This window comes from Giraffa tippelskirchi, chromosome 6, assembly GCF_054371585.1.
Source record: "Giraffa tippelskirchi isolate mGirTip1 chromosome 6, T2T-mGirTip1v1.2.pri, whole genome shotgun sequence".
Lineage (NCBI taxonomy): Eukaryota > Metazoa > Chordata > Mammalia > Artiodactyla > Giraffidae > Giraffa > Giraffa tippelskirchi.
The window spans coordinates 94,482,898-94,507,219 of NC_137280.1; the positions used below are offsets into that span (position 1 = coordinate 94,482,898).

General features: G+C 54.1%; 1 protein-coding gene and 1 long non-coding RNA gene across 4 annotated transcripts in view; one reads left to right on the forward strand and one right to left on the reverse strand.

Moving 5' to 3' along the window:
* MLLT1 (MLLT1 super elongation complex subunit) overlaps nt 1-24,322 on the forward strand; it is a 63,665-nt gene that overhangs the window by 29,545 nt on the left and 9,798 nt on the right. For 2 of the 3 annotated variants that reach the window (XR_014056519.1, XM_081499384.1), the window contains exons 4-6: nt 15,768-15,911; nt 18,850-18,975; nt 22,586-23,140. Coding sequence is in view for 2 of the 3 variants with exons in the window: in XM_081499384.1 (XP_081355510.1) it covers nt 15,768-15,911; nt 18,850-18,975; nt 22,586-23,140 (825 nt within the window). In the remaining variant the exon portion in view is untranslated. The remainder of the gene's footprint in view (nt 1-15,767; nt 15,912-18,849; nt 18,976-22,585; nt 23,141-24,322) is intronic. The other variant, XM_081499386.1, reaches the window with a different exon arrangement.
* Nucleotides 8,728-24,110, reverse strand: LOC145509886 (uncharacterized). The gene is made up of 9 exons (XR_014056520.1): nt 23,964-24,110; nt 23,475-23,670; nt 14,319-14,430; nt 13,351-13,630; nt 12,522-12,721; nt 12,294-12,441; nt 11,272-11,345; nt 10,526-10,787; nt 8,728-10,203 (listed from the first exon to the last, which is right to left on the reverse strand). It is a non-coding gene; the product is annotated as an uncharacterized LOC145509886 (long non-coding RNA).

A 24,322-nucleotide genomic window follows, 5' to 3' on the forward strand; every position in this document is an offset into this window, starting at 1 on the left:
TTGGCAAAGAGACAGCACTTGTACTTGATAAATATTTGTTGAGCAGGTGCCTAAAAGGATGAGCCAGATTGATTCTGGAGGGGCAGCTGTTGTCTGTCAAGAAACCTGGTGGTACAGCCTGTGTGTCAGTTCACTCACCCCCACACACCTTTTTTTTTTTTTTTTAATTGAGGTGAAATTCACATAACATAAAATTAACCATTTTTAAGTGAGCAAGTCAATGGCATTCACAGTGTTGGGCAGCGACCATCTGCATCTAGTCCCAAGACATTCACCCATGTCCACTAAACAGTTGTTCTCCACGTGACCTTCCATGTCTGGCTGTATAACTGTGAGTTCACCCACAATGTCCTGTATCAAAATTTCATTCCTTTCGTGGCTGAATGGGTTTCCCTGTTGGCTCAGTGGTAAAGAATCTGCCTGCCAATGTAGGAGATGTGGGTTTGATCCCTGGGTCAGAAAGTTTCCCTGAAGGAGGAAATGGCTACCCACCCTAGTATTCTTGCCTGGGAAATCCCATGGAGGGGAGCCTGGTGGGCTACAGTCCAGGGGGTCACAAAGAGTTGGACATGAGTGAGCACACATACATACATACATGGCTGAGTAATTGTGGCTGTACCATGATTTGTCTCCTTTCTTCTGTTGGAGGACATTTGGGCTATTTCTGAATCAAGCTGGCTGTTGAGAGTCACCTGCTGCTCTGATATAGCATTGCTGTGAACACGTGTACAGGTACTTGTTTGAAAACCAGTGTTCAGTTTATTTAGGTTTACACCTGGGAGTGGAGTAGCTGGGTCATGGTGTTCTATATTTAACTTTTTGAGACACCACCAAAGTGTTCTCCACAATGGCTGAACCATTTTACATTTCTACCAGCAGTGTTTGAGGGTTCCAATTTATCTACATCCTCACCAACCCTTATTTCCTGTTTTTATTTAATAACTTTGATTAGTTCCCTGACCAGGGATCGAACCCATGTCCCCTGCAGTGGCGTCCTCTGAACCACTGGACTGGGGAATTCCCTATTAATAACTTCTAGAATTACCTCCGTCCTTGTGTGTGTCGCGTGGCATGTCATCATGGTTTTGATTTGCATTTCCCTGGTGACTAATAATGCAAAGCGTCTTTTCATGTGCTTGTTGATCATTTGTATATCTTCTTTGAAGACGTGTCTATTCACGTCCTTTGCCCATTTTATTTTTGTTGTTGAGATGTAAGAGTTCTTTGTGAATCCTGGATAGGTGCTGTTTTTATTTTTTATTTATTTTTAATATCTTTATTTATTTGTCTGTGCTGGCTCTTAGTTGCAGCACAAAGATCATCCGTCTTCATCATAGCATATAGGATCTTTCAGTTGTGGTGTGTGAGTTCCTAGTTGTGGCGTGTGGGATCTAGTTCCCCTACTAGGGATGGAACCCGGGTCCCCTGCATTGGGAGTGTGGAGTCTTAGCTGCTGAACCACCAGGTAAGTCGCAAGTGCCTGTTTTTAAATGCTGACAAAATTTGCTATGACAGAATGAATGTGTGATGTGAACTTCTTTGTGTTGGGAGTTTGAGCTTGTTCAGGGGGATCCAGTCGGTTGCCCTCTGATCACATGTTGACCCAGAAAAGTCGTAGCTTGTAGCTGATGGGCTATAGTCCAGGGGCTTGTAGCTGGTGGGCTACGACCCACAGCTTGTAGCTGTGGCTGAGTTGTTCCTTTGAAAAGTGATTGGGGGTGTTGGTTGTGGCCTGGGAGAACATGCCTGGACGAGGCAGCGTGTCCAGGACAAGTAAAGTCTCCAAAGACCAATTAAAGGAACAGAGTCTTGCTGAAGTGCTCCTCCGATTATCTGTTCATTGTCCCCGAAGTAGCATGAGGTCCTTGAAGCCTTTCTTGTTCCAACAAGTGAATTGTATCTTGTGTCCTGGCTGTCCAGTGAAACATGTAAGCCATGTATGTGATAGAAGCTTTTTAGTAGGCACATTAAGAAAGGTTGAGAATCAGTGAAATTAATTTTAATACTGTAACTGATTTAACCCTATATCATATATCCAAAATATTACCAGTTCAGCTTGTGTAATCAGTGTTTTAAAATCAGTAAGCTACTTTACCTCCCTTTTAAAAATACTATGTCTTTGAAGTTTGGTATTATACTTACTCTGCATCTCAGTTTGGATAATAGATTTTATCAGAAAGACTTTGTAAGTCTTTTGGTTCCATAAAATCCACAGTCAGAGTAAGAGGTAGATTTGCAAATTCAGGTTGCTCCAAATATACATAAGGATCTTTGAGAACCCAACCAGGATGGACTGGCTCATAGTCATGACTGTTGTTTTCAACTTTTAATTCTGAAATAATGTTAGAAACTTTAGGAACACAGAAGGGTTGCAGGGATCATACGGAGAGCTCCTGTGTACCCACACCCAGCTCCCCCTTGAGTTAACATCTTACAGGACCATCGCACAGGATCAGAACAAAGAAAATTAACTTTGGTGTAGTACTTCCTGCATTTAAAACTATGCAGGTTCTTGCTTCTTTTTTTAAAAAATTATTTATTTATTTTTGGCTGTGCTGGGTTTTTGTTGCTGCCCAGGCTTTTTCTCTAGTTGCGGCGAGTTGAGCCTACTCCCTAGTTGTGGTACATGAGCTTCTCATTGCGGTGGCTTCTCTTGTGGAGTATGGGCTTTAGGGTGTGTGGGTTTCAGTAGTTGCGGCATGTGGGCTCCATGGTTGCAGCTCCCAGGTTCCAGAGCACAGGCCTTAATAGTTGTGGTGCATGGGCTTAGCTCCCCTGCAGTGTGTGGGATCTTCTCATATCAGGAATGGAACCCGTGTCTCCTACATTGGCAGCCAGACTCTTTATGACTGAGCCACGAGGGAAACCTCACTTGTTTCTTATTCAAGTCCCATCCACTAGTTTTAGCCTCTATTAGTGGTGTTCCATGGTGATTCCCATCTCACTCATTCCTTCTGCATTTATCAGCTGGAATTATCATGTAAGGTAGTTGTCCCTTGTACACGGAGAAGGCAATGGCAACCCATTCCAGTACTCTTGCCTGGAAAATCCCATGGACGGAGGAGCCTCGTAGGCTGTAGTCCACGGGGTCGCTAAGAGTTGGACACGACTGAGCGACTTCACTTTCACTTTTCACTTGCATGCATTGGAGAAGGAAATGGCAACCCACTCCAGTGTTCTTGGCTGGAGAATCCCAAAGATGGCAGAGCCTGGTGGGCTGCTGTCTATGGGGTCGCACAGAGTCAGACACGACTGATGCAGCTTAGCAGCAGCAGCAGCAGCAGCCCTTGTACATGCATTGATTTATTCAGCCATTTATTTATGTCAGTATGGATTCATGAGTGCTTATGGGCTTGGGGGATGGGTTATAATCCAGGTCTATCATCACTCGGTTCATGGTTCAGCTTGTGGCCCCCGGCAGGTGGGTGCCCCTTCCGCTGGCCCCTGTGCCTTCTCATCATGTCCCCATGTCTTGGGGGTGCTTCCTCACTTTCTGGCACCACAGAAATGCTCCTGGCACATCTTGGTTTTTCCCTGCCCCAGCCCTAGAATCGGCCCTTTTTCCAAGGAGCCTTGCTTCCTTTTCCTCCTCCAGGGCATCTTCCCAACCCTGTGATCGAATCTGCATCTCCTGTGTCTTCTACATTGCAGGCACATTCTTTACCCATTGAGCCATCAGGGAAACCCACTCCAGTGTTCTTGTCTGGGAAATCTCATGGACAGAGGAGCCTGGCAGGCTGCATTCCATGGGGTTGCAAAGAGGTGGACATGACTGAACGACTAAGCACTAGAACTTGGTCCCTTTTATTGGAGGACATATTTCAAAACGAAGATCTGGGAGCAAAATGTGTTCATTGCTCCTGGGGCATCAGTGCTTTTAGGTCCCTCAGATGACAGATCTGGGAAGTGTATGCCTGTGTACTAGCTGCCCCAGCTATGCTCATCTCTCTGTCTACGTAGTAAATGTCAGTTCATACCAATGCCTCAACTCCAGCCCAGCACCCCGAGTTCATCCTAGCATCACCCCCCACCCCAGCCTGTTATTTATTTTAACTTGTTTCTCTGAAGGGAGACCCCTGGCTCTCCCTCCATGCAATATAGTTGGTTGCTTGTTTAACCTTAATATGTCTGGAAAGCTGTTTGAGACTCTTGAAGTAGTATTCCTGTGAGAAGTAAGAGTATGGTGTCTGCTTGCAGTTCTTTCTGTCTTCCACCCGCAGTATCCGTTGAGAGTTCTCTGTGACATCTCTTTTTTCCTCCAGTGCTGTAGGTATGCTTGTGTCGCACACTTGTGTACACTTAGGTTCATCAGTCATCGTCTGTGCTCTGTCCTGGGTTCCCTCCCCCCACCCATCTGGTTATGATTATTATCATTTGAGTTTGTCTTCAGTGAAGTTCATTCTGGGTTTTGACATGATAGTCATGTATCCACCATGACGTCACCACACAGAACCGACCCCCCTCCCCAGACCCCCTCCTGCTGTCCCTTTGAAGTCAGCTCCTGCCCCCACCCTCGGTCCCTCAAAACTGCTCATCTGTTTTCCATCCTTGCGTTTTGCCTTTTCCAGAATGTCACATAAATAGACACATGCAATATGTAGCCCTTTGTGTCTGGTTTCTTTCACTTAGCGAGATGTACTTAAGATCCATCCATGGCGTCACATGAATGAATAGTCCAGTCCTCTTTATTGTGTGGATAATACTGCATTTGTTTATCCATTTGCTGGTTGGGGGACATCTGGGTTGTTTCCAGTTCTTGGTGATTAAGAATAAAGTTGCCATAAACATTTGCAGACAGGTTTTTGTGTGGACATAAATTTTCAGCCCCCTTGGGTAAATTCCCAGGAGGGGAATTGCGGGCTGACATAGCACAGGTATGTTCAATTTTGTGGTTGCCACTTGGCACCCTCACCAGCAGTGGAGGAGCGGTCTTGCTGCTCAGCGCTTGGTAACGTCAGTTGTCTCTTTGCCTTTCCAATGGGCATGTAGTAGTATCTCTCCTTATAGCTTTAAAAGTAAAGTGAAAGTCGCTTAGTTCTGTCTGAGTCTTTGTGAGCCCGTGGACTATTCACTCCATGGAATTCTTCAGGCCAGAATACTGGAGTGGATAGCCGTTCCCTTCTCCAGGGGATCTTCTCAACCCAGAGATTGAACCTGGGTCTCCTGCATTGCAGGAGGATTCTTTACCATCTGAGCCACCAGGGAAGCCATTGATAGCTTTATTGAGGTCTAATTTATGTGCAGTATAGTTCATCCATTTAATGTGTACATTTCATTTTTTTTTTTTTCTGATGCTTTTGTTTGTTTTTGGTCATGCTGTGTGACACGTGGGATCTTAGTTCTCTGACAAGGGATCAAACCCATTCCCCCTGCAGTGGAAGTGCAGAGTCTTAACCATTGGACTGTCAGAGCAGCCCCTCATTGGTTTTCAGTATAGTCAGAGCTGTGTAGCCATCACCACTAGTTCCAGAACATTTCCATCTCCCCCATGAGCAGTCACTCGCCATTCACTCCTCCCCCAGCCCCTGGCAACCACTGATCCACTCTCTGTCCCTGGATTTGCCTGTTCTGGACATTTCGTATCAATAGAATCCTACACTTTATGGCCTTTTGTGACTGGCTGCTTTTATTCACTGTAATGTTTTCAAAGTTCATCCGCACTGTGGCGTGTGTCAGTGCTTCATTCCTTCTTATGGCTGAATTTATTCCATTCAGAATGGACCATGTATTGTGTATCCATTCGTCAGTTAATGGGCATTCAGAAAAAAAAAAAAAAAAAGGGCATTCAGGTTGTTGCCACCTGTTTGCTATTTTGTATGCAAGTTTTCCTGTGCACATATGCTTTCATTTCTCTTGGGCATGTACCTAAGAATGGAATTGCTGGGTCTTTCGGTTAATCCTGTTTTTAACTTTGTGTGTGTGTGTGTGTGTTAGTCGCTCAGTCGTGTCTGACTCTTTGCAACCCCGTGGACTGTAGCCCTCCAGGCTCCTCTGTCCATGGGATTCTGTAGGCAGGAATACTGAAGTGGTTTGCCATTCCCTTCTCTAAACCCATGGCAGGTGGATTCTTTATTGTCTGCTCCACTAGGGAAGCCCGTAACTTGAGTAGCTGCCAGGTCGTGTTCCCCAGGGGCCGAACCATTTTACGCTGCTGCCCGCCGCAGCCGAGGTTCCAGTTTCTCCACGTTCCGGCCCGCACCTTTCATCTCTCTGATTGTTGCCATCCTGGTGGACATGAAGTATAATAATTGGTGCCTCATTAGGTTCTGATTTGCATTTCCCTGATGGCTGATGACTGTGAGCATCTTTTCATGTATTTATTCGAAACTCATATATTTTCTTTGGACAAATGAAGTGGGCTGTTCAGAATTTTTGCCTTCTTTAAAAAATTGGGTTAGTTTTTTTCCTTACTGTCGAGTTTGAATAGTTCTTTATATACAGTACTCTGGATACAAATTCTTCATCCGGTATGTGATTTATAAATATTTTCTCCAAGTCTGTGGTTTGTCTTTTCATTCTCTGAACAGTATATCTTGCCCAACAAAAGCTTTACGTTTTGATAGTCCAGTTTCTCGTTGTTTTCTCTTTTATGGTCATGCTCTGGGTCTGGCACAGGGCATCTAAAAAGCCACGAGCTTGTCTTTGCAGCCCACCCCTGGCAGCCTGCTCTGAAACATCTGTTCAGAGAGGCAGAGGAAATTGCCTGTAGTAAGATGGCATCAGCAGGGGGCGCCGTGGTCATTTATTCTTGGCAGTTGGGGGTTTTTAGGAAAGTTTATTTACCGAGAGGAGGGGAAATTGCTTCTCTTCTTTTTTCCCCTGATTTATTTTCTTTGATTTATCCATGCAGCAGATATTTACAAATCTGGGACACAGAAAGGACCAAAGTGGATCCAGACCCACGTGTGGTGGGCTCCCGGACCGATGGGGATGAGAGATGAGAGATGACAGGCGCTGGATGAGCAGGGCTGAGGGCAGTGAGGTCTGCACCATGAGTCCTCGGTGCTCTGAAGCCGGGGACACGGGCGCTCCTCCATCACAGGAACCCACTGAGAAGGGGTGATGCAGGAAAGTTCCCTTTAGGAAGCCAGGCTCGCTGAGAGCCTTGTGGGTGGTGGAGTCAGTGGGGCAGAGCCGATGGGAAGACGCCCTTCCTGGTGAAGGTGGGGGACGCGGTTTCAGAAGGGAGGGGTGAACACGTTGGGGAGCCTCGGAGGCATCACCAAGGCTGTGTTGAAGTCATCACATTTGCCGTGTAAGAGGCCTTTCAGGGGGGCTTCCTTGGCAGTCCAGTGGTTAAGAATCCGCCTGCCATTGAGGGGACAGGGCTTTGATTCCTGGTCTGGGAAGATCCCACATGCTGCGGAGCAACTAAGCCTGTGCACCACAACTACTACGCCTGTGCTGTAGAGCCTGAGAGCTGCAACATGTAAAGCCACTGCGTTGAGAAGCCCTTGCACCACAACTAGAGAAAAGCCCATGAGCAGCAACGAAGGCCCAGCACAGCTTAAAATAAATAAATTTTAAAAAATGGCCTCTCAGGTCTGTGTGTGGTAGGTGGGTGTGCTCTAGACCTTCAGTGAGGCATCGATCTCTGTGACCTCTAGGTCCATCTGCCTCTTTGGACATGAGGTCTTGTGGCCTTGCCAAGGTGCTTCTCCTGCTCCTGTCCCAGGTTGTCTTGCGGTAGCACAGTCACATGGCAGGGCACACCCGGCTCCTCCTGGGAGGAACTCAGCGGCTGGAAGTACCTGTCTGTGTCCTAGGGAAGCAGAGTCGGTGTCTAGGGGTCACATGAGAGGGGCACTTGGGGGCTTGGCCTCGGCTGTGAGCAGGTGTAGGGGAGCTGATCTTATTTTTTTTCAAATTAAAGCTGGTTGTCCCTTGGTCCTGGGTTTCTGGTTTGGAGTGATTGGTGAAACCAGAGGGTGGAGAAGAGAGTCAGCGATAAGGTGGAGACAAGGGGTTAAGTTCAGAGACTCCTGCTCTGTCATTTCCTGCATCTCACATTGGCTGGCGGCCCCTGCCTGTGCCCTGCGATGTCTGTTGGGGAATGAACGCTGGCCTCGTCACACGTGGGTGTCGAACCCTCAGCTGGGCTGTTTGGACTGTGAAATCTTTCCCGAAGCTGACTTTGACCCCATTTCCTCTGGTCTCTGCCTCCCTTCACCGTGAGATGTACTGTCAACTTAACAACATACTTGGCGGGGAGAAAGAGAAACACGTCAAGTGTGTGTGCTGGGGACTTCCCTGGCAGTCCAGTGGTTAAGAATCTTTCTCCCAGTGCAGGGGACATGGGTTCGATCCCTGGTCAGTGAACCAGATTCCCACATGCCTCAGAGCAACTAAGCCCTCGCACCAAAACTGCTGAAGTCTACACACCTACAGCCCGTGCTCCGCAACAAGAGAAGCCACTGCGAAGAGAAGCCCCCAGTCACTGCAACTAGAGAAAAGCCCACACAAAGCAGTAAGGACCCAGTACAGCCAAAAAATAAACAAATAACAAAAAAAACCTGTGTTTAAAAAGAGTGCATGCTGACTTCAGGAGACAGCCCAATTTTCAGAGACGTAAAACACGAAGACATTTATTCCAGTTGTTTTCTGCTAATATTAGACATCCTCCCTGCCCTCCAGCCCGCCCCCACAACAGGCTATTCTTGGACACTGAGCCCTAACCATCACTAACTTTCCATGACTTCTCTCCAATGCCGTTAACTGAAGTCACAGAAAGGGGTGTCTTAGTACATTTTATTAGGCAGCTTGCGTGGTTTTCTTCAGAAAGAGGTTTTTGTTTTTTTTTTTTTAAAGTAAGATGAAACCGCGAGGCCAGCTTCTGAGCCGGAAGCCCTCAGAGGCATGTCTTTGACATTCCTGCTGGCTTGTGCTGGGGGGCCAGGGCCTGTTGTGGGCAGTACTGAGCCCCTAGGTCCTCCTTCACATCCCCCAGAGGGTACGCGGCTCTGGGTGTCCAGGTTGCTGGTGGTGACTGCTCGGGCGTTCCCCACCTGACCTCAGTTTGAACTGAGATGGCAGATGAGGGCGAGTCTTGAGTGATTAGGCCCTCGACCCCAGGGGCCAGTAGGGCGACCGCCTGCTCCACACAGCCCCTTGACTCCCTGGCTCTTTGCGGCCGTGTTGGGCTCAGGAGGTGGGCAGCCTGTGCCCTGCGTTGAGGACCTTGCTGGCAGATCCCGGGGGCCTGGCCTTGCTGGTGGATCACTGAGGTGTCAGGACAGAGGGCATGTTGTGTGAGGAGACCAAGGAAGGTCAGGGGGCTGTCAGCCAGCCGTATGCTCAGTTTTTCCCTGTAGCATCCTCTGCATGGGACTCCAGAAGCATCTGTGTTTCCTAGAGGGCAGATGTGGAGCCCGGGAGAGAAATGCCTCCAAAGAGCGAATGAGCCAGAGAAGAGGTGTCACTGAGTTATTTGCATGGTCACCCCCCAGAGTAGAGGCAGTAGTGAGGGGCTTGTCCATATCAGCCCGGGTGCTCTCTTGGGGTCAGACTGGCTCAGTTCCGGGTTGAGAGGTTGTTTGCATCTTTGCATATCTGACTCTTGTGTCTCTTTGCAACAGCACTGAGGGTGGAGGCATCTTATACGGGGGCAGGGAGGCCCAGGGAGGAGACCAAGGACACCTGGCTGGGTCCCCTTGAGTTCCAAGTGCCCATGGGCTTACCCCATGCTTCGTCCTTTCCTCTTTTTGATCATTTTTGTCCAAGTTTCTTCATCAGATTACCATTTTACATGTGTGCTCATGTTGCTGGCTCCTTTCCCACTCCTGCTGGTGTTAGATTGTTAGGACTCCAGATAACCGAAGCTAACTTCCAGCATGAGGGCACTTGTTTCCATACAAGATGACCATGTCCCCTGCGCCCAGCCCTGGCGGTCCCCACATTCACTTGCTGGGTGGCCTCCTGATCTCCTGGGCAGTCTGATGGCCACCACACCACACCACACCGAGGTGCTGGCCAACATCACAGCCTCTCTTCCCGCCTGCCCTTGTGCACCCAGAACCCTGGGAATTTTTTCCCTCCTCTCACCGAGGCTCAGAGCGGTAGAGTGGCAGGTCCAATGTCACACAGCAAGGCAGCAGCAGAGCTGTTTTCAACATCTGAGCTGTCTCAGATCCCAGAGTCCATGGTTTGGAGCCCACGGTGCACTGCTTTCCTTAACACTTTTTAAAAGTTTTCCTCTTCCTGTGACTACAAAGGTGATAGATGCAGGTTGCAAGGGTTTGAAGTCTTCTCTCCAGCCTACTTCCTTGAAGTAACTACTATAACCAGTCTTCCAGAAACAACTGTGGTGTGTGTGTGAGTGTGGGGGTGTAGGGAGGAGGGAGAGAGGCGGTGTCAGCCTTGGTGTCTGTGGACCCTCCTGTGTCAGTGCCCTCAGCCCTGCTGGTTCTGGTGCACCGGCGCGGTGAGCCCCTTCGCTCACACCAGCTGTCATGGACCCGCCCTCCCCACCCCGGGCCGCTGTCATCCTGTAAGCTGCCTTTGTGGACCTCCCCAAACACTTGCCTACCTGGCAGTGGGATTTCAGGGATTGCTTTCCTCCGTCTCTTTCCCCGGCGATCAGCAGTTCTCTCCCGCTGCCTGGAAGCCCCCCTCCTGGTCAGCCTGGGCTTGGGGACCCGTGGTCCGGCCCGGAGGAGCACAGAAGAGGGGACTCTGCACACGCCCAAGGCTGCAGTATGCCCACCCGGTGTCTGCTCACCTTTATTGGTTCTGTGTGACCTTGGCAAATGATCAAATGCCATGAAACCTCAGTTTCCTCCCCCGAGGGGCTGTGAAAACAGCAACGAACTCTCAGAGCTTTTGGAGGATGAAAGTGCCATGTAAAGCCTCCCACCAACTGCCCATTCCTGGCGAGGGCTGGCAGAGTGCTGATGATGGAACCAAGTGTTAGACGTGCACCTGTGACCACGGAGGATCCTGGGGTGGGGGAGGGCTGGCAGGAGTGCCGATGATAAGGCCAAGCATTAGACATGCACCTGCCACAGAAGATCCTGGGCTGGGGGAGGTGTGGGGGCATGAAGGGTGGCCCTGGGCCTGCCTTCACCCTCGTCCCCTGTAGCAGGATGGAGTCGGCTCACATAGGTAGTGGTTAGATGGTAGATTCTCAGATGCAGAGCTGCAAGGAAGCTTGGGGTGGGACCAGCTGTGTATATGTAAATGTTTAAATATAGAAAACCAAAAAATATGTACAGAAGTAGAGAGGGGAGTGGAGCAGACCTCACAGCACCACCCCCAACGGCAGCAGTGACTCACCTGCAGGCACCACTCGTTTCATCTCCTCATTGGGGATGCAGAGCCTTGAATCAGGTTCTGATTTCAGTCTGTGTCTGGAAAAGATAAGGCTCTTAATCAAAAAACCCTAACAGATATCATCAAATCTAGAAATCAGTAAATCAATAATTCTTTAATGTCAAATACTCAGTAATGTCAAAGTTGCCCGAGTTGTCTCACATACATGTTTTGAAGTAATTTGTTCAAATCAGGATTCAGATAAAGCCAATTCATTGCTGTTAATTGCTCTCTAACGTTTCTTTAAATCTTCTTGCTCTCCATCTCTCTCTCCCTTTCTCTTCTTTGCAAAGTGTTTTTAAAAGCTGTGGTCCTGTAGGGATGTTTCTGACAACAGCCCAGCAAGCAGTCTGGGCCATGATCAGATTTGGGTTTACCTGGTTTTCCTTTAAGCTCAGGGAATGTGGGAACCCTGGGGCCTCTTATGGGAATGTCAAATAGGCCCCTGGGGCCAGCGTGGGCAGAGGAAACAGCCTCAGGGTTCTTAGGAACCAAGTGTCCTCCTCGGCTGGTGAGACTGCTCTGCACGAGTCTTCTGTACGACCTGAGGCGGCAGTGGGCAGGGGGTGGTGGGGCATCCTCCAGGCCAGCCCTGCCAGCTGCAGGGAGGAGGCCTTGGAGTGGGCCCTAGGGGTCTGAGGTGGTCGACAGGGGCTGATCCAGAGCTTCAGTCAGCTGGTCCAGGGCTGGGGGCTGTTTGCCTGGACAGTGCTGTGGACAGGTGCGCGTGCTCCTGGCTTTGGGCAGTGGCACCAGTTGGGCCAGTGCCTTCACATCTTAGTTTGCTGAGGCCAGAGAGAGATACCAACCTGGGGAGTGCAGGACCTGGCCTGAGAACACTTGGGGCCAGCCTTGGGGTCCCCAGGGATTCCGGGCTCCCAGGGTAATGACTAAGGGAGTTACTCCTGGGATTGCCTCCCAGTGCAACTTGAACTTGGCCTCTTCTCATCTCACATGCTGCCGGCTCCCAGGCGCCATGGTCCTACCTGTCTCTCAGCTTTCTCAGGAGACTGGTTTCCTGGTGACTGGGCTGGAAGTGGTCCACCGTCCACTTGGAAATTTCTAAGCTTCTCCAGCCCCAGGTCTTGTCCCTAGGGAGCTCCGGTCATCAGTGTGTGTTGGGGCCCGTGTCCGCTGCAGGGCACATGCCAGGTGCTGGGGGAGGTCTCTGCCCAGCCCAGACGCCACCCCTAGCTCTATTCGTCACCACTCACCTCCGGGTGTCCTAGGGAACTACCCCTGGGCGCTGCTTGGGCCAGTGCTTCATCGCCCTGCTGAGTTTGTGTGGGTGTGGGAACCGCTCTGGGAGCCAGGGGTTCCAGAGAACACTACCTGCCTGGAGCGCATGCTGGCCCACTGCCGACCAACCTTGGGGTACCAGGCACGTCCTCTGGCCCCGGTTCAGCATCTTCACCTGTGAAATGGGAACAGTAAGAGCTCCTGGCTGTGGGGATACTGCACAGGGTCGTGTTACAGAGTAGTGTCCATGTCCCATCAGTGTGGCCACTGCTCCAAGAGCTCAGGAGGGAGGAGACCCTCCTCAGCCCTGGTGTGCTGTGGGCACACGGCAGGCCCCCGACACATTTCTGCAGGACTGATGAGCACGTGGGCATGTCCAGCAGACACTGGTGCTTGCTCAGTGCTGCTCCATGGGGACAGAAGACAGATGTGCGTCCTGCAGACTGTGATGAACCCTATGATCGAGGATAGTGGTCAGAGGCTGTTGGAGGGCAGCCCTTGGCGGGTGTTAAAGGAGGGGTTTGGGGATGGTCAGGGCTGGTTAAAAGTCCATGGATTGAGAGGGGGCTGCAGCAGAAGCTGCTGAGTGGGAGGGGGTGGCGGGAGGAGGAGGGGCTGGCTGAGGGGGCAGAGTGTGTGTGGGGGCAGCTGGACTAGCCTTGGAGCTGTACCACCAGGCTACAACTCTGTGTGTGTGTGGTAGGGGTCACCAAAGAGGGCAGAGGCAAGAGGAAGGCCTGGGCTGAGCCTTGGGAGCCAAGTTTGGCAGTGGGTGGAGCTGGGGAGCACCCCTGGGAGCCTTACCTCACCCGGGGGATCCTGTGGCTGTAGGTCCCATGTCTCCATGTGCCCTCGGCAAGCCTCTTCCTGGGAAGACAGTGGTTTCATTTCTGGGTGGTGCGGAGCCCTGCGCTGTGGCTGTAGCTCGTCCTCCCCGTGTTGCTGGGGAGGAAGTTGAGGCTCAGGAGGGCAGCCTCGCCCAGGAAGGGACGAGCGGCTCTGGGGGGCCGGGGCTCCTGTCTGCGGCGCTCTCACTTCCCTCCATGCCTGCCCTGTGGCTGGTGCTGGCCTCCAGGTGTGCCATCTCAGGTGGTCAGGAAGAGGAGAGATGTTGAGACATGCTGAGACATTCTCTTTGCCGTGTCATTTCTGACCTGGGGGGGGAAGCCCTCCTCGATAGACCTCCCTTATCTCATCATCCCAGATTAGGTCACATGTCCACTTCGGGCAGGGGACTGTTCTAAGTCTGCTGTAGGTGGTTGGAGTAGGAACCCACTCTTCCTGCAGGGGAGCTGGCCAGGTCAGGGGAGAAGGGCTGCCAGGGGAGAGGCCAGGTCGGGGTCACCTCAATCCCCCAGTGTTGGCTTGAGAGAGCCTGTTTGCTGGTCTCCTCCCCAGACTGGCAGCTCCCAGAGGGCAGGGCCCACAGCTTTTTCATGTGGCAAGTGCACCTTCTACCTTTGTGGCCTGGATTGAGGGGCAGAGTCGTCCACGTGCAATTGCGGGACCTCATTCTTGCCCCCTTTGCTAAGAAGCCTGCCCCCATGTAGCCAGCCATGCCTCTCCTAACTCCAGCATCACCTGGTCACCAGGCTCACCTCGCGCTGCCAGCCCAGGGATGGCAGGGTGGCTGGGGTCCTGGTGTGCTTTGGCGGCACGAAGGGGTGAAAGGAGGCGGGCCCGGGAGATGCTGGGCCCAGGGATGTTGGTGCAATGGCTTGGCTGCCCTGCCCTCCTCCCTCAACCCTCACCCACCTGTTCTCCTTGCTCACCTCCTCTCAACTGCTCAGAAGCTTCTGCTGGTTCCTCAGACTCCTGCTTTCTTCTCTCCCACAGACAGTACTTTAAACATTCGGGGTATGATTCACATGCCAGAAAATTCACCTTTTAAAGCACACAAAGTTGGTGGTTTTGAGTATATTCACCGTGTTGTGTGGTCATAACAGTTTTCTAGTTCCAGAGCAGTCTCATCATCCCAGAAAGAAACCTCTTCCCTAGTGGCTGGCAGCTTCCACACCCCCTCCCCCACCCCCTGCTGCCAGCCCCTAGCAGTCATGAAGCCACTCTCGTCTCGGGGTTTACTTGTCTGTTCTGGACGCTTCATGCACTTGGAACCATATCCTGTGTGGCCTTCTCCCCCTGAGCATGGTGATGTTGAGGGCCGTCCCTATCTTAACACGTGTCAGTGCTTGGTTCCTTTCCGTGGCCAGATACCATCCCATTGTGCGGCTGAACCCCAGTACATTCATCCAGCCACCTGCTGGTGGACGCTGGGGTTGTATCCACGTCGTGACAATAGCAAGTGATGCTGCCGTGGACATCAGCATACAAGGTTTTATGTGAATGTGTGTTTTCATTTCTATTCGGTAAACATCCAGAGGAGACCCATGGGTCATGTAGTTACTCTCTATTTAATATTTTGAGAGACTCTCATCCACTTTTCCAAAAGAACCACTGTGTTACATTCCTACTGGCGGTGCCATAGGATGCTGGCTTCTCCACTTCCTTGCCAACACTTGTTATTTTCCTTTTTTTTTAATTTAAAAAAACTTATTATTATTTTTTAAATCTTGGCGTGGCCTGTGGGATCTTAGTTCCCCACCCAGGGATCCGCCCTGCATCCCCCGCATTGGAAGCACAGTCTCAACCACTGAACCGCCAGGGAAGTCCCTATTTTCCTTTTTTAAAATGATTGCCATCCTAGTAGGGGTGAGGCAGAATTCTGTGGTTTTGATTTGTATTTCCCTGGTGGCTAATGGTGTAAAGTGGCTTCCCATGTGCTTGTTGGCCAATTTTATGTCTTTGGAGAAATTTCCCTCCCGGGAAAGGGGGTTGCGGGTGAGGCTGTCGGGTCCTGGCCAGGCTCGGCCTCATTGCTTAGTGGCTGTGCATCTTGGAGCGACTTCCCCGTCTGTGGGCCGAGCACTGTGAGGGTTGAGGGGCATGTGTGTGGGGCTGTGGCCACCGTTGGCAGGATCGACTGCTTTACTAACCAGCTGAGACCATCACCCAGATCTTTATTTCTGTCATGGAGCCTGCTTTGCTGGGTCTTCTACAAACAATCTGTTAATTTATTTTGGGTAAGCAGGTTGATGGGCAGACATATACAGAGGAGCAGACAAGAGTCTGAGGGGAGAGAAGGCAGGGAGCGTGTCCACCTGCCCCTGGCTGTCCCCACCTCCTGCCCCACCAAATGGACTTCCTTGTTTTCTCTGTTCAAGGAGGAGCCGAGGAAGGTTTGCTTCACCTACGATCTATTCCTGAACCTGGAGGGCAACCCGCCCGTCAACCACCTGCGCTGCGAGAAGCTCACCTTCAACAACCCCACCGTGGAGTTCCGGTACAAGCTCCTGATGGCCGGCGGGGTGAGTGCGCCACTCCCTGTGGTCCTGACATGGCGCCTGATGGTGCTGGGGGCACCCAGGGCTTCCCAGTGTGTAGTCGGGCGCCCGAAACGCTGAGGAGCAGGTGGTACGGCGGCACCCAGCAGCTTTGGAGAGGACCCAGGCATCCCTAGCCTGTACCAGGGCGTTGTCTGTTGCAAATGACTGACTAGACTTTAGTTATCCTGAAGCTTTTTATTGCTGTGGGTAATTAGCATCTTCCTCCACAGAGGTGGGTGGAGGCAGGAGTGGGTGTGAGGCCAGTCTCCCAGCCTGGCGTTCAGCTGGAGCCAGTTTTTAACCGGATTGGCAAGGCCACTCAGAGGCTACGTCATCTGGGGGGTTCCCTGCTGATGCAGGCTTCTGGGGGTTTGTCCTTGTGACTCGGGCCTGGTCAGAGTGTCAGCTCTCAGAACTTAGGTCTCTGTAGGGAGTTGTGTGCCAGTGATCCCAGTGTGGTGGCAGGGGGAGCTCTCTGTAGGGAGTTGTGTGGCCAGCGATCCTGGTATGGTGGTGGGGGCTGGAGCACGTGTCAGGGCTCTTGGAGAGCAGGGTGGGGTGCCCACTTGTTGAGGTGTGGGGGTAGGCTGGACTGTGCCAGGCAGGGGATGTGGGCTGAGCACACCAGACATGCTGTGCCTGGGATGGAGGAGTCGGGCTGGAGTTGTGACAGCCTGTGTGTGTGTGGTGAGGGCAGGCCCACCTCCCCAGTGGGTGCCTTTAGCTTGGCTTTCTTTGGCTCTTGGGAGCAGTCTTTCTTTCTTGTTCACTTAATTCAGTTGGGTCTTTTTATAAACTTTTTAAACAATATGAAAGAATCACTTTTTCATTGCAGGATGTGTGGTTAAGGTCTGCTGTGTCCTGAATAAAAGATGAGTGTGTGACCCTAATCTTGCACGTGACGGCTGACAGAGTCCAGTCACGGAGCAGGGATGGGGGGTTGCCTTACACAGATGTTGGCTCTGAAGTTGGCAGGCACAGCAGTCCTCCCCCAGCTCTGCCTCTCTACTTTGGCGTCGCTGCCAGATGCTTTCCAGAGTGTTTCCCCAGCGGTTCCCCGGTGCTCCCCGCAAGGTTGCGTGGTCACCGCTCTCTGGGAGGCAGCCACAGAGTGTCCACGGGCCTCTCAGGGCCCAGGATGTGGCACTGAGCCTCCGGCTGCCCATGGGAGGGTGTTTGCTCTGAGGAGATGAAGGCTCAGTGAGCAGCATCCAAACACATAAAACCAGAGGGCAGGAGGTGGGGGAGGAGGTGCCAGGAGGGAGGGAGGCCGGGCGGCCGCGCTGCACCACCCAATGCTGTCCTCGCCCTGGGGGGCTGCCCGGAGAGCTGGCCGGCTGCCCAGGAGTTTCTCGCCCTTTGGGGCTGTGGACTTCAGGCTCCGGGCTGATGGCAGAGCAGTGCTGTCTGTTCTTAGGAGCCACCCGAGACCTCCAGGGGGCTGTGGCTCCCGTGTCCTGAGTCCCAGTCTCTGGTCGCTGTGTTGGGGCACTGGGTCCCAGGTGGGCCGCCTTTCCCCTCTGGTGGCAGGTAGCCCTGGAGGCTACCTGTGTTGATGTCTACATCAGCGCTGGAAGAACTGGAGGAGCGAGTTGTCTGTGAGCCACGAGGACTGCTCTCTGTGCAGCCCCTTCCATGGGGTCCCGTGAGCCCTGTCGCTCCTCGCGTGACACTCAGACGGCCTCGGCAGTGACCTGAGCCACTTCCTGCCGGGCCAGGTGGTCGCCTGGCCTCCAGCGGTGTGTCTCATCCTTGGCTCCGTCGGCAGTTGAGCTGCACAGCAGTAGAGGCTCCTTCAGCAGCAGGTGGTGAGATGGGTTCCTTTGGAGCCACGTGCTCCCCGGTTTTCACCGTGAGGCAAGGACACGGGAGGCAGTCACGCGTGTCCTGGGACTGGGTCAGCCTAGGACCTTCCTCTGAAGGGATAGGAGATGTTGTAACGAAAGGAGGAGAAGGGCTGCAGGTGGATGAACTGAGGCCTCCCATGGCCCTGCCATCCTCCAAGGCTGCCCACTCAGTCATGTCCGAGTGGCCTTCGTGTGTGCGGGCCCCTGAGGGCATGATCCCTGGGCACCTGGCGGGGCCAACATGTTCTGGGAGCCTGCTTCAGAGCGCGGTGGTCAGACAGGCTCCCACGAGCAGCGCCGCCTCGGGCCCCACCGCCTTCCTTTCAACCCGGCGTCCCCACAGCTGTGGCCGGGTGTGACCTCAGCCTCCTCAGATGAAAGCTGGGGTTCGTTGGGGAACCCCAGGTTCTCAGAGTTGTTCATGGTACCTGTTGTACCAAGCTAAATGCTTTCTTCTTCATCATCGTGTGCACTTTATTCTTCTGTTCTGGCTCATCACCGTCTGGAAGGCTCCCTCTGAGTGGCTGGCCCCTGTTAGTGTCAGCTCGCTCTTGTCAGTATTTTGAGAACTTGCCCTCAGCCTTCTCCCACTTCGGCCGGGGCCACAGGAGCCTGGCCGGAGCCCTTCCCGGCAGTACTCCAGCCCTCCCTCCTCCAGCCCAGCCATGCGCCCCCTGTCTGTCCAGCTCACCCGCCTGAGACCAGAGAGGGAGTCGGCACCCAGAACCTGGGTGCTGCCTCTACCACACTGCCTGCTCTGGGTGTCTGGCTGGCTTTCCACCTGTCCGGGCCGTGCTTCTGGTTTGTCTTCCCTGCCTGTGTGGGGCAGCTTGGCTTCGGCTCCTCCTCGTGCTCCTTTGCACTCTCCGCGTCTTCCAGCCGGCCCTCAGGCCTGCCACACTCAGCCTTCCTGGGACCCGGCTTCTTCGCTCTCCGCCCAGCCCGCTTGGCTCCAGTGCTCAGCGCCCGGTCCCTCCCAGAGGGAAGCTCCCACAGCCGGCTTCCTCTTGCTGATGGGATTTCCAGTCTGCCTCCTTGCCCATTGATAACATCTGTCTCTTCTTTATCACTAGGTGATGGTAATTCCTGAAGGAGCAGAAACGGTGTCCAGGCCCAGCCCCGACTACCCCATGTTACCCACAATTCCACTCTCTGCCTTCTCTGACCCCAAGAAGACCAAACCATCCCACGGCTCCAAGGTTAGTGAGGCGGCAGGCCCAGTCCTGGGGGCGCGCTGGGGCCCGGCGGTGAGTCCCGGCTCAGGGCGCCCCGCGTCAGAGCTGGACCTTCCATCCCCGGACTCGCTCCCTTGGCCTCCTCTCAGAGCTCATCTCTGCCCTCCTGGCTGCTCTGCCCCTTGGTCAGGAGACTGGCCGTCTTGACTTCATGGACAGCCAAGTGATCGCAGGCTTCTCTCTGTTCCTCTTGAGGCCAAAGAGCCTGCCCTATTCTTCCTGCCACTGAGTCAGAGGGCCTAGGACCACTGGGACAGACCCTGAGAGGCTCGTGTGCTGGGGGCCGTGGACCAAGCATGTCCACTGCTGCTCCGTAGCGCAGCTCAGACACCCTCTCTGTGAGGCTGGGCGCCCCTCCCTCAGCTGCTGTAGGCTCCGCTTTCTGCTTTGGCAGCAGCTCTCTGCAGAGAGCTTACTTGGGGGAAGGGCCAGGTGGAACCATGTGGGCAAGCACACTATTTGCCCCAAGAAGAAATGTTTCATCATCTTCTCTCAGCCAGTCAGGCAGAGGGTGCTCTGCCCTCCCAACAGTTCCCTCTCTGAATTGTCATAGCATGGCCTCGAGCCCTCGGGCTGGTACCGCGATGGACACAGAAGTTCCCAAGTGTGCATCTTGTCCTGCAGCCGCCTAACACAGCTGTGTCCCCAAGACCGATCTCCGCCTGGCTCTTAGGGGAGCTGCCGATCATTCACTACCACCCACCCCGAAAGTTTATCCACTTCTCATCTTGGCAGGTTTCTTGCTCCACTCATGCTCGGGTGTCAGGGGCCTGGGGCACCCAAGGCAGGGCAGGTCGAGCTCTCAGGCTGTCTGACAGCCTGATGCTCATCAGCAGCCTTGGAGGAGGCCCTGTCACCTGGGCAAGGTCTTCTTGGCACTTTCCACAAGGCCACTAGATCTCTGAATCTTCAGATCTGTCTGACTTAAGTCCCTTGGACACGTGAGGCCAGAATCTCCAAGTATGGAGTGTGGGTCCGGGGTCTTCCCCATACTGGCATCTGTGGTCTTCCCCTGAACCTCATGGGACTTATATGGAAGAAAAATTCTTACTCACAATCTTGACAGCTTCTGTCTCAGTCACCTGCAGTTGTCCAGAGGTCCGCACAGAGTGGGAAGTGCGGGAATCACCATCTCTTTCTGGCATGTCACTTGCGAGTCCCCTAGGAAGTGCCCTCTGGGTATTGAGGACATTGCAGTGGCCTGCTGAGCAGGGGCTGCTGGCAGCATCTCTTGCTGAGGTCTTTGAGACCCCTGGGGCCCTTATACCGGTAGTCGCACCTGCCATGCTCGGGGGGCCTGCAGGCTGGGGGGCCTGCAAGCTGGGGTCTGCGTCTCCACCCCTCCTGGTCCAGCGTCTTCCTGCAGCCCCAGATGCTGCAACTCAGGGGGTCCCTGCGAAGGTTGCTGCATATAGTTCTTCAACAGACACCCTCAGTCCTGCCCTCGGAGTCATCATCCTCTTCCTGCAGCTCAGGAGGCCCTGGCACTTCCCCCAGATGGGCTGTCTGCTGTCCGGACCTGTGGGCTGACTGGCAGAAAGGCTCGGGGGTGGGGAGACATGGCATGGGTCCTTGTGGGGTCCCGGGGCCGCTGGGGAGTCTGGCTATTGTGGCCCCAGGTGGATTGGTCCCTGGTGGTCCTGTTCCTGCCCATAGCCCCCCCAGAGGGGAGCCTAGAGCCTCCTAGGAGAGGAACAGGGTCCGCTTCAGGGCACCTGTAGCTTCAGACACCCCACTTCTCCTTGTCCAATGTCGGCCAGTCAGTCTGGTGGGCCTTTGTTTCTCCAACACTAGTCTCTTAGCCATTTGGGGTCCTTGCTGGCTTTGAGGACACGACTGTGGTGGGTTTCACCCCAAGAACTTCTGCGTCACACTCCAGACTTAGCGTGTCACTTCAGAGAGCCTGTTCTCCCAGAAGCCCATACGGAGCTCCGGCTGAGGAGGCGATGCTCTGAGGCCTCTGCTAGATGGGCAGGCCCTGGATGGCGGGAGGCTCTGCTGACCGGGGCTGGGGGGCTTTTGGTGGACCTGGCCTTTGGGGGACTCCACTCCATGTCTTGGGGCTAGGGCCAGGGGGGCCAGGCAGGCATGTGGATGCTGCAGGAATAGGCCAGAGTTGTGCAGGGGGCTCTGTTTCTTGCCTCCCTCCTTGGGGGAGCTGCTTGCTGGGAGTGGAGCCCTGAGACAGGCCCCATTCCACAGCCAGCCCCCCAGGAGTACCCATTCAGACAGGCTTCTAAAGGGAGGCTCGTGATGTGAGTACCTCTTCCCACTACCATGATGACGTGAGGGGCACAGGGCCGACTTCTCTCTAGGAGGCATGGGGGCCCCATGGCCCCACGGGCCTGCCCCTGAGCCTCTGGTGCTGGTGTGGGACTCAAGTAGATTGCAGGTGGCCAGGCTGTGCCATCTCTGGGCTCTCTGCGGAGAGGGTTCTGTGGCTGCTCCCAGGTCTGTTAGCACAGGAAGCAGAGGCCCAGCTGCTGGGCCTTCCCCTGGCTCACCTAAATCCCTCAGCACGTGGGGTGAGCTCCTAGAGTGAGGCTGCTCCTCTACTCTGGTAGCTCTTGGTTTCTGGTGACCTTGGATCCTGAGAGCCCTGGTCCAGCCATGCGCCTGTCCCCGGGGTCGGGGGCCGAGTCCAGGTGCCTGTCCCACAACCCTGGCCGTGCGGCAGGTGCTGATGAGGTGTGGACAGGGCGTGGGCACAGCCAGGTGTCAGATGGGGCTCCTGGCTGCCTGGGGGTGGGGGGACTGGATGCTCCCTGACTGCCCTGCCTGTCCTACACCATTGCCTGGTGAGGTAGGTGGTCGTGCTCCCGTTTAGAGGGAGCACAGGTGCACACTCTTGGAGCCCCCCAACCTGACCTTCCTGGAGGCCCAACTCAGGGCTGCTCACCACCTCTGTTTCCAGTGGGAGCCCCCCAACCTGGCTCATCGATGCCAGAGTTCAGGCTCTACCCTCAACCCTCTGAATTTCTGAGGTGGGGATCCTGGAATTACACATGGTTTAGAAAAGTTGCCCAGGCGGCTTGGGTTCTAGAAGCCAATTTTCATACACAGCACCCAGAAACCCAGCAGGCACTCAGCAAATATGACTGTAGAGATCGAAGGGAGATCAAAGAGCCCCTGTGCTGGTGTGCACTGGGGCCAGGCTGTCCAGGAGGGCTGGGGACCACCTGAGGAGGTGCCTGGCTCTGGTGGGGACAGGAGAGGGGCCCGCCTGCTGGTGCCCCCAGCCCCGTGCCTGGCAGCCTCTGACTCCCTGAGGCCCCTGAGGGGCATGGTCGGTGTGGCTGGCCTGTGTGTATCTGACTCACCTGCATGCTTCTTGAATCCCTCAGGGAGTCTTAGCCTGTAGCCGCCCATGACCTGCTGACACTTTCTAGTAGCTTTAAGGGACAGCTCCATTTAAAAGTCTCACCTGCTGCCTTACTTTTTCAAAGTTTTATGGAAGATTTTCTCTAGCTGAGTCTGAATCAGGTGGATTACACTTTGTAGGGGTCGGGGGAGGCAGAGCAGGGCAGCCCTGAGATGCTGCGTGACTGTGTCCCCCTCCTGCCTGGCCTTGCAGGACGCCAGCAAGGAGAGCAGCAAGGCCTGCAAGGCCCACAAGGCAACCAAGGAGCACCGGGAGCGGCCGCGCAAGGACTCAGAGAGCCGAGGCACCTCCAAGGAGCCGGAGCGTGAGCAGGCCCGGAGTGCCAAGGACGCGGCACGGAAGCTGGGCGAGGGCCGGCCACCCAAGGAGGAGAAGGCCCCGCCGCCCAAGGCTGCGTTCAAGGAGCCCAAGATGGCCCTGAAGGAGACCAAACTGGAGGGCATGTCCCCCAAGGGCGGGCCCCCACCGCCACCCCCGCCCAAGTCTTCCAGCAAGAGGCCGGCCACTGCCGACTCACCCAAGCCCAGCGCCAAAAAGCAGAAGAAGAGCAGCTCCAAGGGGTCGAGGAGCGCCCCCAGCACCTCGCCCCGCACCTCGTCTTCCTCCTTCTCGGACAAAAAGCCGGCCAAGGACAAGGGCAGCGCCAAAGGGGAGAAGGTCAAGGCCGAGAACGAGTCCAGGGAGATCAAAAAGCCCCCAGAAGTGGAAGAGTCCAACTCGGAGGACGAGGCCTCCTTCAAGACCGAGGTGAGGCAGCTCTTTCCTCTCCCTTCTCTCCTCACCTACCCCGCCCTCGTCCTCTGCTGTTGCCCAGCCTGTTCTTGTCCCCTCTGCTGGCTCTGAGCTGCTCGAAGGTGATGAGGGGGTTGGGATGCAGGGCCCTGGGCTCCCACTTGCTCCGTGGAGCTTTGGGCAAGCCTTCGTGCTGCACCACGCCTCAGTTTCCTCCTGTGTCGGGGGCGATGCAGCCGCCTCGTGAGAACTCTTTGGGGACACGGGGTCCTGGTAGAGCATGACACCTGGTACCTGGGTTCACAGCTCTCCTTCGGGCAGCCCCCTGCATGGGCGGGGACTCACTCACCCATGAGTGGTTGTGTCCCACCGTCGACACCTTCCCAGGGTGCCACAGGCTCAGTTGGTCAGGGCACCCTCTCCATCACTGGTGGTATGGTGTCCATGTGTGTTTTCATCCCACTTTCTGATCTGGGAACCAGAGGTCCTGGGTTCCTCCTGTGGCAGCATTTTCATACAGCTCTGAAGGTCACCATCAGAGACAGCTTGAGCCACAGAGGAGACGGGAGCCAGGTGTTGATTGGTTAGGCAGACCTCTTTGGCCTTGGAGGGTCATGTCATCTCTGTGTGCTATATGGCTTCTGGTAGTTAGAGAAGAAGAACTTGGCTGGATGGATGATAGTTGGATGTATGGTTGGGTGAATGAATGGATGGATGGTTGATGGTTGGTTGGTTGGTTGGTTGGATGGATGATGGATGGTTGGTTGAATGGATGGATGGATGGATGAATGAGTGATTGACCCCCTTATTTATATCACCAACCCCAGCCCTTAGTGACCTTTTACGGTTCCTGGCGTCTTATTGACTCTCAAAGGCAGAAGCTTTGCCTCCAGCATTGCTGCTCAGACCTCCACTGAGACTTTGAAAGTGGTTCCCAGAGATGAAGGCAGAGGTGGTTTGTGTCAGTAGCACTGATGTTATGAGTGTGTGGTTTCCAGGGGCACCTTGTTAGAAGTGTCTGGGGGTAACAGTTTGGCCCAGGGGTAACAGTCCATCCCCATTGATGAGGACATACATGTGGCTGATGATGTTGTACGCCCAGTGCTTCTTGTATCCAGGAGACTGTCTGCCAGTGAACTTAAGGGCACAAGACCCCAGAATGTCTCTCTGATGTCCAGGGCCCTCCCTGCCGCCCAC